The 16365-nt window shown below is 52.9% G+C and overlaps 1 protein-coding gene across 2 annotated transcripts in view; it reads left to right on the top strand.

Annotated features, from left to right (window-relative positions):
- Positions 1 to 16365, top strand: part of UBE2O (ubiquitin conjugating enzyme E2 O) — a 53429-nt gene that overhangs the window by 26279 nt on the left and 10785 nt on the right. For both annotated transcript variants that reach the window (XM_072939627.1, XM_072939626.1), the window contains exons 2-3: positions 15122 to 15181; positions 15293 to 15403. In XM_072939627.1, the coding sequence (XP_072795728.1) occupies positions 15122 to 15181; positions 15293 to 15403 (171 nt within the window). The remainder of the gene's footprint in view (positions 1 to 15121; positions 15182 to 15292; positions 15404 to 16365) is intronic.

Below are 16365 nucleotides of genomic sequence, written 5' to 3'. Positions count from 1 at the left end.
TTGAAGGTATTGGTAGTCCCTCCATCCCATTCTTTCATTATGCTGTTTTTTATGTAACTTCTGAGAATCAGGAAAGGTCTATATAGTCAATGGGTGTTTCCACCACACACACATCCCCTTAAGGCTTCTTTTCCTCGCTTCTCTTCCCACTTCCCGCCCCTCCCAAAAAAGACCCAGTTTTCACAAAAGCCTCGGTTGTGCAAGCCAAGTCTTAAAGCTCTGTCTGAGAGCTCAGAATGAAGGCAGTTCATCAGGGTGATAGCAAGTGAGGAAGGGTGGGTGTCTCTCCCTCCTTCAGCCTGCGGATGGTTCTCAGTCCCACCCCCTCCCAAGACCTTGGAAAAGGCCTGGGTCTTTGGGCCCTGAGCACCGCCACCTGTAGATGTCAGACCCCCACCGGAGCTGGCATGTTGGATCGGGGTGGGGGGCGGTTGGGAGCCAAGCCACTGGGTGGGACAATGACCATGTGGGTAGTGTGCCCAGACTGGTGTGTGATGGAACCCTGCCCTTGAGTGGCAGGTTGGGGGAATAGCTGCCAGCTGAGCATCTTATGCTTGGAACTGGCTGCTGACGACGTTCGGGGCTGTGGGAGGTGCAAGTGGAGCAGAAGTGGCAGCCCTTCGGTGCCACGTGCCCCCAAGAGAAGGTGGCAGCGGGCGCTTGGCTAATGGACTCTGGCTGGCCCTTTGGCACTCCCAGCCTTGAGGAGGTCATGGGGCTTCTGACGACGGGGCTTGGACCTCCTCGGGCCAAGTCTTTACCTTCCCTCGGCATCCTCCCGCCTGACCTGTTTTTAATGTCTTAAAAAGAGGCCCTTCCTCAGCCCACATCCCTTCCACCTTCCTCCTTTTCCCCTCCTTTCAGCTGTAGTTCCTGAAGGAGCTGCCACCCTCCAGTCCCTGCTTCCTTCTCAAAAGAGGCCTCTGTCCCCGGCCCCGTGCCCCCACCCCCTACTCCTCCTGCAGCACCTGCCCCACGGAGCCGACATCCTGAGGGGCGGACCGAGGGGACCAGGCTGTGGGGGGGGGTGGCCGAGGAGTAGTTGTTATGAGCGGGCGGTCAGAGAGGGCCTCAGTGAAGAGGAGACATGAGCAGAAACTTGAGTGCAGCTGTCTGGGCCAGTGCAGAGCCGTGCCTGTTCCCGGGACAGCTCCTCGTGTGTAGCTGTGTCCTGCCCACCCTCTCTGGGCTCTTCGTGGCCTGATGTGCTTCAGGCACGGTGTCTGGCGTCCTAGTAGGTCTGTAGATGGTTGAGTGAGTGGATGGGTGGGTGGGTGGATGGATGGGCCACAGTCGATCAAGTGAGTAGCGAGTAACAGATGTCAAAGGAAGCAGACTCAGACCTTCCTGCAGGGCAGACTCTGTCCCGGTCGAGCCCCTGAGACAGGAGAGGCAGGTCTTGAGCTCAAGCCAGAGAAAAGCCAGGTTCACGCTAGATGGCTTTTGTCACTCCTCTCCCTGCGTAGTTCACTTCACAGCTTCATCTATCATCTGCGGTTTTCAAGACAGTTCAGACTACTGATGAGTGAGGTCAACTCTGAAGTAGTTGGGAAAGCATGAAGTGGGGTGGGCGTGGGAAGGCAAGAGAACCAACATTTCCATTACTTACCGTGTGCCACACATGTCCTGGGGTGTAGATCTCAAAACCATTGCCGCAGGCCTGCCGTCACCCTCGTGTGGCTTGGCTGGCCATTAGAGGAAGGACTGCAGGAGAGCTCTTGAGACATCTTCATCTGTCCCACCTCCCTCCACTTAGGGCTGGCAGTCCTTGAGAACATCTGGATACAACCTACTGGAGGTGGGAAGGATTCACAGATGCCATTTTAGTGTTGCCTTCTGGTTCTTCTTCAGACTGCTGGTCCTTCTTCAGACTTCTGGTCCAGCAACCTGTTGGCCAGCTCCAAGGACCCAGGGATTAAAGGAAATAGAGCCAGCCCAGATAAGGGAGCCAGGAAAGCTGAGATGTTTATTCCATAAAAGGTGTAATGCATACCTACGGCACGTCTCCAGCCCTACTCACCCACCCAGGGGTTCTGACGCCCCAGTGCATCCGTGGTGATGCACTAATGCATCTCAGTGGTGCTAATTACTGCCATCCTCGGGAGAACAGAAAATAGTCATTCAAGTCATCTTCTGTGCTCTGGTGGCTTCGATGAGGATGTCGCTGGTGTTTCAGTCTCTGGAGGGGTCATGACCATGCAGTGTCAGCCATAGACTGACGGCAGACTGTCACTTCACTCCGCAGTGTTTTCTTGCAGTTGGGTTCAGCTCTGGGAACCTTGCGGCTGTGATTATTTTCCACCTCCTGCTAGAGGACGAAGGGGCCTGCTGGAGCTAAGCCTACAGTGCCAGTAGGTGCTTCCTCCTCACCTTTCTCCAGTGAGTGGTGCAGAGTCCTTCCCGCTTTCCCAGCCACACCAGTTACCACGAACTCAGCCCAGAAATGGGCTGCTAAGTATTTGTGCTTGATATTCTTAGAAATTTTTGCTCAGAAGACAGGTTACCTGATCCTTTCCTGACCTGATTCTAGTGACATGGAGTGGCTGAGGACAGAACGACTGGCGAGGTTGGCACTGGGGAGTGATGAGTCTGCTGACCCTCAGTGGGGCCAGCTTGTCTGCGGGGCTCTCAGTGGCCGTGACAGCGACAGTGTGGATCAGGCCAGTTCAGGAGGCTGTCAGCAGTTTGGGAGCAGCTGGCTGTTAGGACCGTCACTCAGTGATGTGAGACCCTGGCTTTCTTCCCATCCCAGGGGTCTTGCATCTCTTCCTCCTTGGCTTCCTGTGCCTTTGCCAAGCTCCTGCTTCCCTGGGGGGAAATGTTTGCAGCAATCACCCCAGTTTGTCTTGGAAAGATGTCATTTTGGAATAGAGGAAAGCAGAGAACCAACGTTGTTGTGACAGTCACTGCTGGGAGGGTCGTGAAAACTGCCCGCCCCTCTCGTGTGGATCCCCCTTACCCGCCTGCGCGGTGGCTCAGGGAGTGAGCAAGGCAGGGGCTCTGAGCTCCCAGGTACAATAAAAACAAAACCCCATAGGAAGATCAGCCACCCCCACCGCACCTCGTGAGACCCTGGCCCTTGAGAAAAGACTCGGCTTTGGACCAGGGCTCTGGTGTGTTATTTTTACTGCCTTTTCTTCCCATATTTGCATTTTCAAAAATAGCAGTGCTGAGTGAACGCCACTCCGTCTGAGTCTGCTTTCGGAAGGTAGGATGCGTTTTGCAGTGTGGCTATTGATGAGTAGCTGATTCTCTGCGTTTGGGAGTGTGGACCACAGGAGCCGCAGCTGTTCTGGATGGAGGTAAGGCTCGGTGTCACGAGCCACTGCAGGAATGAGGCTCCAGCCCTATGCTGACCAGAGATGACGTCATCTTGAAGATGATGTCATTTTTCTGTGGGTTTGCAGTGGGGAAGGTGAAGAAAGGGGAGCTGGAGTGTCGTGAGCCGAGGGGTCCTGGTGGTTGTCTTGGACGATTTGGACTAGGCAGCAACTCCTCCTGCTTGGGTGGTTCTTTCTCACACTTGGACTTCTTAAAGGTGGGAAGAGCCATGTTGTATGTACCATAACCCAACTCTAAAAATCATGTTCTTGTGGTCACAATGTTGGGCCCAGGAGCTGCCTTCCTGCCTGGAATTTCTTATGGGGGAAAACCTTGTTCCCTGGGTGTCCAGGGATGCGTGCTGGCTGGTTCTGTTCTTTGCTATCTAAGCAGCAGCTGGCCAGGGTCAGGTCCCATGACTCTTGGTCAGCAGGGTCATGTACTAAAAGCTGTCTCAGAGCCTGGGGCTTTGTTCTTGGTGTCTGCCTGGAAACTGACCTACATTAGGGTCTGGACCACCTGAGCAGAGGTCAATGTTGGGTCCACATCATTTTGAGGACCTGGTGCCTGTGTGTCTGTTCAAGGGCTGAACAGCAGGAGGAGTGTGTCAGGGATACTGAGAGGTGGTATCAGCTCTCTCATTTTGTTAATTATTTCAGTCCACCTAGCTTTTGCATCTTGAGCTCCAGATTTTTATCATTAACTTTTTAAAAAATTAAAAACAAATGTCCCGAAGTAGTCAGGGTTCTACTTTGTTTTAGAAGAAAGGGGTACATATTGGTTGAAGTAGAACTGTTTTAACCAGGCTGGTGGTTAGACTTACCCAGGGAATGCTGAGAAATAGATTCCTGGCTTCACGCAGAGATTCATTCAATAGGTTTAGAGTCAAAACAAAAAGCCAGGAATCTATATTTTTAAAAGGGCTCTGAGGATTCTGATAGTTGCCTTAAAACCAAGACCTCCTCCCAAGGGACCTGTCGGGGCTGCCTCCATTTTTCTTCATAATCTTTAGCTATTTCAACATTTTTAATTAAATATCTAGACTTCTCCACTCTGTTTTTATGGGGCCGTTGGTTGGTTTCCACCAGTTGCCCTTCAGAGACCAACAGTAGTGTGGTCAGTCAGAATGCTTCCCTGCAGTGCTGATTTTAAGACGTGGCATCTGGAAGTGGATATCCAGTCATTCAAATAAATTTTGATCTCTCAGTCTCAGAAAGAGTGTCCTCCTTCAGATTTGTGATAACATGAGTTCTGGCTGAGAAGTCCTGCCTAAGTGGGACTTAGAGGAGCTGAGAGGAAGGAAGTTTCATGCATAATTGTACAGACAAGACGATCAGGCCGGCGCCCGAGTCTTGCGTGCTGGTGTCTGTTCACCAGTCACCCTCTCCCCGGACACTGTAAGGGCGACGAGGCTGTCCTGGTCCCTGGAGGACGACTGGGGGAGAGGCTCACTCCATGCTTCCTAGCTCTGTGACCACCCTCTGCACACGGTTTACTGTTTGAAATGCAGAGACCTTTCTCCTGAGGGGGCCATGAGGACTGGATGAGGTCTGTGAGGCTCTCAGACACCCCTTCCCTCCCTCCAGGCTCTCCCCGGCATGAGAGAACCTGCCTGCTGGACCCCTCAGCCTGGGAGTGCTGTCTCTCCCACCCTCCAGAGCCCAGGGTGGCACCTCCTCCAAGGTAGCCACGTTAGTGACAGCCGTGACCTAGCTCAGAGCAGCCTCTCCCACACACTCTGATTCGCTCTCTGACTCACTCTTGGCCATATCTGCTCATCACCGAGGGTGGGTGTGTCTGTCCTCATTAAAAAGGAGGAGAATTTTGGCCATATAAACAAGAGGGTGGTAATTTGTATACTGTAAGATTTCTTGTGGGTTTTCTTGAAACAGCTCTCTGATACTAAATCCTTTCAATTTATAAAAGACTTTTTAGTAATGATATCTAAATCAAGATGCACCCATACGTTAATTTTTGCATCTTGTTTCAGTCTTTGTAAAATGCTTTTCTTGTATATGATTTCTCCAGCTGAGCTCTAAGTCCTAGGGAGGAAAACTGTCAGGGGCCTGGTTCAGGCTTTGCCCAGCACTCCTGCTACGGGGCTTTCTCAGCCATGTGGACCAGGGCCATCTTTTCCTCTCAGCCAGCCCCCTTGGGGGTCTGTGGGGATGCACATTCCAGATGGGCTGTTCACGTGGCCCCTTGGCTGGGACAGGTGCTGGAGACATTGTAGAGCTGCCCGTCCCAGATGAGGCATCTGACACCCAGGGAGGTGCTGGGACTTACTCAGCACACGTAGCTGGGGCGTGGTGGCCCTGTGGCCTCTGTAGGACCTGGCTCATGTGCTATCTGGCCACCTCCTCTGGCCGGGCGAGCTGCAGCCTCATCTCACTCTGCCTGCGGGGCCGGGGGCTGCTTCCTCCCAGCCTCAGGGATTCTGCTTTCTTGTTGGTGAGTGTTTTAGTCCTGGCTCAGAGAGCCGGCTCCTACAGAGGGGAGCTGCCACGGGTGAGCTTTGTGATAGATGGTGGCGTAGGGGTGAGCCATCAGGTTTTTAAGACAACGGTCAAACCAAGAGATAATAGCAGCCCCCAGGAGCCATTCAGTCCGTGCCAGAGTCGCCAGGCCAGTTGTTGCCCAAGTGACGCTCACTATCCTGGGATGGGTATCCATTTCATCTCCTTGAAATAGTAACTGCAGGTGTTTGAGGAACAAGTGGAGGTCAGTGTGGGTTCAGGGAGGTTGTGTCTTTTCCACGTGGGCTCCCTCAGAGTTGAGAGTGAGCCTACCCCTCTGGACTCAGATACTGTCCCTTTTAGCTATTTCTCCTCCTCCCTTGCTGCCGTTAAAGTGCCTGTCCGAGTAGCCAGGATTTGGGTATATATATCAGAATCACTTTAGGAAATTTTTCAGAATGCCTATTTTCCGGATACCGTCCCGGGGACTGCAATTGGGCAGTGAGCCTGGCTTAGGGCCCTTCTCCATTCTGATTCCCTCTGTTAAGGGGCCCTGATATGTGAAGATGAGGTGATATGCACATGGGTCACCTGGAGACCATGTCAACCTGTGGATTCCCAGGCAGCAGGGCTGGACTGGGACCTGAGAGCCTACATTTTCAATGAGCTCCAGGAAGATGCTCCTGGCAAGGGCCACATGGAGGGTCACACACACCAAACAAGGAAGGACAAGCTAGGCCAGGGCTCTGGAGTGCTGGCGCCGGGTGGTATTGGACAGATCACTTACCTCTCCCTGCATGCCTCCATCCTTCTCTGTTGGGTGAGAGTGACCTTAGTGGTGCCTCCACCTGGGGATGGGAAGAGGCAGAGCACATAGGCTTCTCCCTGCCCTCAAGCTCCTTAAGGGTCTGTGATTACCAGCCCCGGTCATCAGTCTGTACACTAACCTGACATCAGACATGTGGGAGTGAGTGTGGGGTCTGGAGAGCAGTGTTGAGCTCTCTCTGGGCTTGGACAGTGGGCCTGCTCTCTGCTCACTCTCGGGGATGCCCAGCGGCTTGGCCCCAAGAACAGAACATGAAGTTGTGATGTTTACTTCTCTACCTTCTAGTCATAACCTCTTGAAGAAGGATGCCTCCTCTTCTAGAGCTTCCTGTCTGTACCCTCCCATCAAACCCAGGAGTCCTGAGCTGTTTCATCCTTTCTAAAGCCAGGTTGACAAGCCCTGGGCCAGGCCGGTGGGTGCGGTGCTGGGTTCCTTCCGCATGCACCAGAGTGCATGTGCTGCGTCTCAGACACTGCAGCCTCTGCAGAGACCCAGCTCTGCTGCCCAGGCTCCAGCCGGCCTGCTGCCAGACACAGCTCCCCAGTCCTCCCCCTCACTTAGCAGGCACTTGGACTCGGTCCCCTTTCTCTGTCCCCTTGGGCAGGCTGCGCCTCTGGGCCATTCCAGCAGGCTGGCAAGCCTCAGCTGCAGTTTCCAGGCAGTGATGCAATCATGCTGCATTGCCTGGCCCTGATTGCAGGCTTCTGGTCTGTGGTGTGCCATCAGAGAGGGGTCCCTGGGGACGGGGCTGCCCCTGGGGGTTGAGAGTACAGAGGCCTGGCCAGTTTCCATCTGAAGTAGAGGAGGTGGGGTAGCATCCCTGCCTTGCATCTCTGGTGGACATTTCCTCTGCAGCCTGGCCCTTCTCGCCTTCCCTCACCTGCCTTTTAGAAATACGACTTTTTGTCTCTCCACCCAGCTCAGCAGTGTATTTGCTCATATAAATATTTTCACGTGTTTTCATTTTGTCTCCCCCATGTAAATGTAAGTTCTGTCAAGCCAAGACACGTACCTGTGTGTTTGTATTCTTGTCTCATTCTGAATCTAGAAAACACTCAAAAACTATTGAATTGATCGGCCTCAGTCTTTGGTTTCAGCAGAGCTTCTGTTGAATAGTTTCTGTAGCATGTGATTGACAGAATTTTCTAGTTAGGGGCACATCCTCCTGCCCCAGGCGTGTGAAGCCTCTGGCCATTTGTGTTTGCTGGTAAAACCTTCGGTCCTCATTCAGGTGGGCAGCCTGCTGATGGCTGGATTACTGGGGACTCGGTCACATGATGGTCAACTGCTCTGAGAAAGTCGTTACGCTGGCATAGGCTAGAATCACTGGCCAGTTCTTTCCCCAGATCCATTCAGAGCTGGAAACCGGCTTAGGAAGAAGCTGGAAGAGGGGCCCAGCTCCACCCCCCAGTTAGTGCCATTTCCTGCCACTTCCGATTTTATTGTTCAGAAAGTCAGCTTATTGACATCTTAAGTAATGTCAGAAAGAGTTAAAAGTTCCCTGCCCCCGCAGAGTATTACATGTAAACATTTAGATCCTGGGTTTTTTGGTTGTTTGCTTGTTTTTGGCTCTGCACCAGCTTCTGACAGAAGAGATGTCTCTCCCAATGTAATGTAACTGGCTGAAACCCTAGCCAGAGAGAACCGGCAGAGCTGGGTACGGGGACTGGGCAGATAGATAGCGTGGGGGCTCTCAAACTTCTTGACCCACCATAGAATGTATGTTTTACATCATGACCCAGGATACATATATGTTATATATGCAGCTGGAAAAGTTTTCTCAAAACAATACCTAGCCTTATTGTATGTGGTGCACGCAGATACTTTCTCTCCCTCCCCACCCTTCCCCCAGTGTTGGCCATGACCCACTAAATTGATTTCATAAGCCACTAATGGGTCACAACCCTCAGTTTGAAAAACACTGCTCTAGGGAGCATTCTGTTCTAGGATGCCCAAGGCTTTTTCAGAATTCTGCGCTGTGGGGTACACTTTGCAGTCTGGCATAGTAGCTTCTCTGGCCTTCAAGTTGCACTCGCGTTGGAGGGAGGGGGTTAATATCACTGGGCCCGCCCTTCCCTTTCTCCACCTAGCTCTATACCAGATCCCTGTAAATTCTTTAAAGACTGTACATTTCTTATTTTACATTTGTATTCTCTAGCCTTGAATCTGTAGGAAGCACTAAAAAAATTTTTTGTTAACCTCGATCCTAGGTTTTAGCAAAGTTGCTGTTGAATGGTTTGCTCTATTCCCACCCCCAGAACTGAGTTGGGCTTCTCAGCCTGGGAGGTGTCTGCGCGTGCACTCAACAGCATGCCCCTGACTCCATCTCGTCTCCTTCCGTAGTGCAGCTAGGCGGCCCCCAGAGTGATGTGGGGTACTCGCAGCCCAGTGGACCCAGGGGAGCAGGGCTGGGGCCTTTTTCAGCATCTATAGCTTCAGCTGAGGGAGTGAGATGGGCTGGTTAGGAGGCCCTGAGGTCCCCTGCCATTGACCAGTGTCCTATTTCACCCTTTTCTGTGTGTCTAGACTCAGGCTCGGCTCAAGCCATGTAGAGGGGCAGGAGGGATGCTGTTTCTCAGATTGTTTTTAGCCCTTGGTAAGTAGCAAGCTTATAGAAAATTTCCAGCACTGGTCTGACCTCATATTCCTTCCAGGAATCTGTTCTTTGAGTCCTGGCCCAGGTAAACAGCCCCATTCCCCCATGTCTCCTGGGCCAGCCACTTTTCTCTCCCCTCCCTCCCCAGGAAGGGCCTGGCTCAGTCCACTGGGTACAGCCCAACCCGGGGCCCACCATAGGCTGTCCCGTTGTCTACTCACCAGGGCCTCAATGCAGGGCTGGCTTGTCCTTGCGCCCCGAGGCTGTGGGTGCTGGCACGCACACTGCTGGACCTTTTGTTTGAAGCTATGCCCATTGTCAGTTGAGGACCTGATATGGCCAACATCAGTAACCCCAGAGGAGCCAGCGTGGTTTTCTTCCTGTGGAACCGAAGGACACCCACATCTCCCTGTGGTTTGGCCTTGCCAGAGTTTGACAGGAGATGGCGTTGGTGGGCGGGTGGCGTCCAGCCTTGACACGTGCTCAGCTGCTTTTATTGGACTTCCTGCCGCTTCCCCTCTCCTGCGAGAAGCCCTGTTGGTGGATGCTGGTGCCAGTGACCAGTCTTGAAGCCACCCTTTCTTCCTGGGGCAAGTGCTGGCCTCCACCCAGCAGGCCAGCCCTTGGGACCATCCAGTCCTATGGGATGTGGCGTTCCAGTCCACTTCATAGTAGCTTCTTGTTTCGCTACCTTCTATTTTCAACCTGTCGATTAGCCTCAGTTTGCCATTTTCTGTCCTTGGGACATTTTCATGCAGTGAATTTGGGTCCTTCCAGGTCAGTCAAGAGCAGTATTACGAATGAGGGTCTAGACCAGGGGCTGTGGGACCAGCTCATTGTTCATGCAGTGCTCAGTGCTGTGGCACAACCGCAGCTCAGAGGAGCCGTGTGTGCCCCTGGCAGTCGGGGGGCAAGGGGAGGAGGGTTGTCTTCTTGGCCAGGGCAGAGCTCCTTGGAGCTCAGATGGGGATGGGACGGAAGTGCCCGGCCCCCCTGCCACGTTGCTGTCCCTGACAGCTGCCCGCACTCCTGTCCTTGCCATCGTGTTGCTCTCTGACTGGCAACACCTTATGAGCTCTCCCTCCAGAGGGGATCCTTTCACCTACCTCTAGTCTCAGCATTTCAGGCTCTGCTGGTAACAGCCTTAGGGCTTCTCAGCCTCAGCACTGCTGATGCTTGGTCATTGTCTCTGTTGAGGGGCTGTCCTGGTCACTGTCGGACGTTTAACAGCATCCCTGGCTTCTACCAGCCAGAAGCCCCTGCTCCCAGCTGTGGCAACCAGAAGTGTTCCCAGACATTTCAGATGTCCTCTGGGGACAGAGTTGCCCAGGGAACCACTGGGCTATCTGGTGTCTCCCTACCCTCCTCTACAACATGTTCTCTGCCCGACAGCCAGGTGATTATTTCCACACTCCCCTCCGCTCAGAGACCTGCAGAAGCTCCCTTCTCTTCCGGATGGACTCACAGGTCCTTCCCATGAGCTGTCTCTAAGGCCTGCACGATCTGGCCCTGCCTCCTGCCCCTTCTTGCGCTGTTGCAGCACTGCTGGCCTCACTCCTCGCAGTCTTCATGGCAGCTCTTCTGTCTGCTTGGAAGGCTCACTTCCTTAATGCACTCAGATCCCTGGTCACATATCACCTTGGAATGACCTTTCTTGAGCACCCACTTAAAATAACTCTGCCCCTCTCCCACTGTCAGACTCTCTACCCCATACCCGTATTGCCTTGGTTTTCTGTGTGGCACTGAGCACCACCTGATGTGTATGTGTGTCCTTTGCTGCACTAGGATGGAAGCTGAGTGAGAGCAGGGACTTATCTTACCAGTGCCTGTCCTCCCTGAAGCCTGGCTCTCCTCCCCTGGAGCAGGAGTGGGAATCCTCTCCTTGGCGGCAGATATGTTTGCTGCTCCCATTTCCAGAGGAGGCAGTGGGAGCAGAGGATGTGGCTTCTCAGATTCCACAAGACACGTCCTGCAGGCATGTCACAAAGGTGTTCAAGAATGGGGAATTATACCCAATATCTTATAATAACCTACAATGGGATATAATCTGCAAAACAAAACCAAAAATGAATCACTGTGCTGTACACTGAAACTAACACAGTATTGTGAATCAACTATACTTCATGCACCTCAGTGTTCATAGGGGCAGTATTTACAATAGCCAAGGCATGGAAACAACCCAAATGTCCATCAACAGATGACTGGTTAAAGAAGTTGTGGTATACACACACACACACACACACACACACACACACACACACACACACACACACAGTGGAATACTACTTAGCCATAAAAAGAATAAAATAATGCCATTTGCAGCAACATAGATGGACCTGGAGATTGTCATTCTAAGTGAAGTAAGCCAGAAAGAGAGAGGAAAGTGCCATATGATGTCGCTTATATGTGGAATCTTAAAAAAGGGAGGGACACAAATGAACTTCTTATATATAACTTAGATGATTAATTTCTTGAATATGTATAAGTACATTTGACTGTCCTTTATGATTGGATTACTACATTTTATTTATTCTTATTTTGTGGTTGGCTTTATTCCTGTGATAACTATGTAAGTTTAAAGGGCTAAAGCTCTAAACTGTTCTTAGAAACAATGAACAGTGCATATATGTAAATTTTAAAATGATTACTCTCTCAATGTGTGTAAATAAACTGTTTACCAAAAAAACTACACTTCAATAAAAATTTTTTTTAAGTGTCCAAAGTAATGTTTGTTCATTTTAAAAATCATCTGTAGCTTTCTTCACTGAGGCACTTTAGCATTTTGTCATGTTATCTTTCTGGTCTATTTTTCTGTTTAGAAACCTCTGTGAGCTATAGCTCTTCCTCATGAAATGTTTAACAATTCACCACCTCAGAGGTTGTTCAGAATTTTAGAGCCTGTGATGACAGTTAAAATCTGTCTATCTTCCACATCAGATTCTGCCCCCGTAATTTTTTTTTTTTAATACCACATTCAGGATGCACCTAACGAAAACGTGTTTCTGTTTCATGGTTCAGTTTTACTCTGGAATCTGGCAGTTTTCCTAGAGCGGGCACAGCGCCCTCTAGTGTAGCCTTGGGGTGTCTGGCGCCTAGGATCTGGGTACTTGATCTCCCCAGGGTGTGAGCGGAGGAGGACCAAATGCCGAGAGTTGTCTTCTCCCACCTGGCGGCCTCGGCAGGCGCCCAGGACCCTGGCGGCACCTGTAGTCAGAGGACACCGCAGCTGCCTTCCCTGTGCCCCAGAAATGAGTGAAGCACTTACTGCTTTTATAACCAGAAGAATTACTGTCTTTTGGAATGTGTGGACCTGCCAAAAATATACTTTACTCTGTTCTTACCCCTGCATCTCTGGGGAGAGATGAGCTTTTATGTGGTTAGGAGAATGGACTCTGGAGCTGGACTGCCTTGAGTTCAGGGTCCCTCTGTACCTCTTAGGAGCCGTGTGACCCTGAATACTTACTTATCTTTTCTTTGTCTCAGTTTACTCACGTATCTGTGAAGACAATGACACTATACTTGTTTCATGGCGTTGTGGAGAATTTCTCAGGTTAAAACAGAAAGTGCTAGAACACTGCCTGGAGTAAAATGCGCACCTGGAGTAAAATGGGTACCAGGTTCTCCAGGGCAGAAGTTCCTTCCAGGGTGGGGGCTCTGACAGCCTTTGTGGTGCCGGAGCAGTGACTGCTTCAGGGCCCTGGGAAGGCGCTGTCCCAGGGGGAGGCACACGGACAAGCGCGGCCCTGGTGTGGTGGGGGTGTGCTGAGACGCAGGGAGTGGGGAGGGGGGGTGTGAGAGAATGGAGAGGCTTGTAGGCTGTCTTAGTTCCCCCAGGCATCTTTACCTTAGTTTCTGGAATTCCCAAGGGAAGGGAATGGAGCTGAAATAGTGGCCATGGCACCCCTTCTCCCTGCCGCTCCTGCCCGCTCTGCTCCTCCTCGTCACTGTTGTGCAAGGTTAGAAGCACCCAGAGACCCAGCAGCAGAGTCAGACTCTGGCAAAAGGCCACACGCAGGTCAGGGGAGCCTCATCCGAGAGGACACGCTTGCTAACCAGGCTCCCTCTCCCGGGAACACTGGGAACTGCCAGCCCGCCAGCCCTGCGGAGGTTCTGCAAAGGGAGGAAAGAGAAAACCCGCCTCTGGCCCTGCAGCAATGCCAGCTTTCACTGGCTGTGTGGTCCCTGCTCAGTTTCCCCAGCCCCTCGGGAGCTGTGAGGCGGGAGCTGTGAGGCCGGGCAGCGTCCCGTCAAAGGCTGCACTGGTTCGGGGTCTGTGCCTGGGCCACTCCCTTCGTTTACTGGCAGCTCTGTCCAGGACTGACACAAACTGCAAGGTTGGGGTGACCTTGGGTCTCTTCTCAGGGGTCCCTGAGCTGGCGAGGTGGCCTTGCCCGCTGCTGCAGCTCACACCCAGCCCCACACGGCACAGCCCCTCTCCCAGTGGACCTCCCCTCACTGCAACTTCTGGTTTCTATGGAAACTTGGAAAGACCTGCAGTTGTGGCTTTTTGAACTCTAAAATGGGAGCAGAGGTTTGAGATGGGATGGGACAGCACCGAAAATACATGTCCCCAACCAAGGATTTGGGCAGAGAGGGATGGGAAGTTCTTTGAAATAGAAAAGTGGCACCGCCATCCCAGCACACCCTTAGCAGTGCTCCATGTGGCCCCTCGCAGTCTCCTGGGGTCTTGGAGACAAGGTCAGAGCCTGAACTCGGCGGGTCGTCCAGGGGAGTGAACGCAGCTGGCGTTGGCTGAATGCTTCCTGTGCGCCAGGCGCTCGGAGACCATCTGTGCTCTGAGCGCCAGCCTGGGTACGTGTCCAGCGGGTTTAACACCCAGGCTCACTCTCATTGGGATCATGGACTTGTGTTCCCTGTAGGAGAATCTCTGTCGCTTGTTGATGGCGGGCCCCTTGCCTCCCCCTTACTTTTTTGTAAGCCACATACCCCTAATAGTGGGGCTTGTTTTGGTGACCTTGAGCCAGTGTCTCCCTTTTCAGTATCTCAGTTCTCCCCTCACAGAGGTCACCATTCCAGGCCCCGGGACTTGGGGTAGAGAGGGACTGTGAGGAGTGTTCAGGTGCGCGTTGTCTGAGGGAACAGCTCTCTGTCCCCGTGGCTTAGGGTCTTAGAGGTGCCTATGCGAAGGATGTGGGCAGTCAGATGTAGCCGGTATCATGATGCAGTGAAGGACTGCGGAGGGGCAGCCCCAGGTTTGGGGAGCCAGCAAAGAAGACCCGCTGACCCAGTGGAGAAGTGTCCCCTGCCCAGGCTGTTGTGGGGATCCAGTGTCTGCAGAGGGAGCGGGCTGTCCTGGGGCTGCTGGGTGTCCCTGGAGGGATGGGTCAGGTGCTTGCTGTGCAGTTGGCCAGTCTCCAGAAGCTGGCCATCCTGAGAGTTACTCAGCAGTCTGCAGCCCTCCGCAGTGCAATGGATAAGGAGCCAGCTGCGGCTGGTCAGGAAGGATAGCCCAGATTAGAAGGTGGTTCCGGGTGATAGCAGGCTTCAGGGTGACCGACAGCCCGGTGTCACGCTCCTCCTCTGGCCGACCCTACTTGGTGCTCAGCAGCAGGGTCGGAGGGCTAGTGCTTGCGGAAGGTGGAAAACGGATTTCACTCACAGCAAGATGTTTTGCTCTTTGTGGAATTGGCTGTTAAATCTCTCGTTAAAGGAGGCCGTATATGATCTGTCATTTAGCCACACTTTTCAGTGTGATCAGAGTTACCTCCGGGAAGCGGAGTGTTTGCCTTCAAAGAGGGATGGTACCTGGAGTGCGACTCGATCTGGGTGCCGTTAGAGGGTGTGTGCGGTTAGGATTTGTGGGCTTAGCTGGGTGCATGTCACGTCTCACTGAGACGCTGGAGAAAGCTGCATTCTGTCGTGACTTGAGAGGCCCTTCTCTCACCTGTGCTCCCTTTACAGCTGAAACTGGAGGACCGCTCCGTGGTGCCCCGGGATGTGGTCCGGCACATGCGATCCACTGTGAGTCCTGCGTCCCACCCAGTGGGGGGTTGCCTGGGGCTTGTCTGGGCCAGGGCCCCTGGTGGCCGGCGCTGGGCGCCTGCTCGGGCCTGGATGCCTTCTCCTCCCCAGGACAGCCAGTGCGGCACTGTGATTGACGTCAGCATCGACTGTGCGGTCAAGCTCATCGGCACCAACTGCATCATCTACCCTGTCAACAGCAGGGACCTCCAGCACATCTGGGTGAGCCAGCCCCACCCGCCCGCCCCCTGCTGATCAGCCCACTCGGGCCTCTGGTTCGCTCCGCGGCACAGAGGTGCTGCACCTTCCCGGGTCAGACAGCAGGGCCCAGTGGTCAGCTCGCTCCCTCGGAGCCTGATCGCCGCTTCTCGTGAGTCAGCCATTTAATAAACATGAGGTCGGGAGAAGTCCTTACATCTCCAGCATGGATTACTGGTGTCCTTTCTCCTCTGATGCTTTCTTTGGGGGGAATCAGTTTATTTTCAATCACTTTTTAAATGATTTCACACTCACTGAAAAGCTGTGGGTACCTGTGTCCCCCTGCGGCATCCAGGTTCCTCAACTGGTGACGTTTCTCTCCACTTGCTCCAGCATCTTTCCTCCTCTGTCTCTGTCTCTGTCTCTCTCTCTCCAACCCCCCCTTTCCTGAAGCATTTGGAAGCAAGCTACAGATACGATGCCCCATGACCCCTAACCACTACAGTGTGTATTTCCCAAAACCAGAAACCCTCTCCTGTTTAACCACTATCCAGCCCCCAAATTAGGAAGTTGATACACTACTGTCCAATCCACAGACCCCATTCAGTTGTCCCCACAATATCATTTTTCCCTTTCTGACCCTGGATTCCATCAGGAAGACACTTGGCATTTAGTTGTCAACTCTTTGATCTCCAGTTGGGAGCAGTTCCCCAGTCCTGCTTTGTCTCCCATACCCCAGTGACCCTGCCCAGCCTCGGGCCCTGCGTTCTCAGCAGGACTGCCCCAGAAGTGCCACTGAGCTCTTCCTGGCCCAGAACGTCCCCTGGCCGCAGCGGGGGCACGTTCACTTTGCTCCCCAGTCGTGCCAGGTTCTGCCGAGCCGCTCTGCCGTGAAGTCAGCATGCACCCCATTGCAAGTGATTGTATCAGTTTGTGGGGAGATATTCTAGGATTGTGTCAATAAGTTGGTGCTTCTCAAACCCCAA

The sequence above is a fragment of the Vicugna pacos genome, chromosome 16 (genome assembly GCF_048564905.1).
Source record: "Vicugna pacos chromosome 16, VicPac4, whole genome shotgun sequence".
Classification (NCBI taxonomy): domain Eukaryota; kingdom Metazoa; phylum Chordata; class Mammalia; order Artiodactyla; family Camelidae; genus Vicugna; species Vicugna pacos.
The sequence above is the reverse complement of the archived record's forward strand: the minus strand, read 5'-3'. Positions and strand labels throughout refer to the sequence as shown.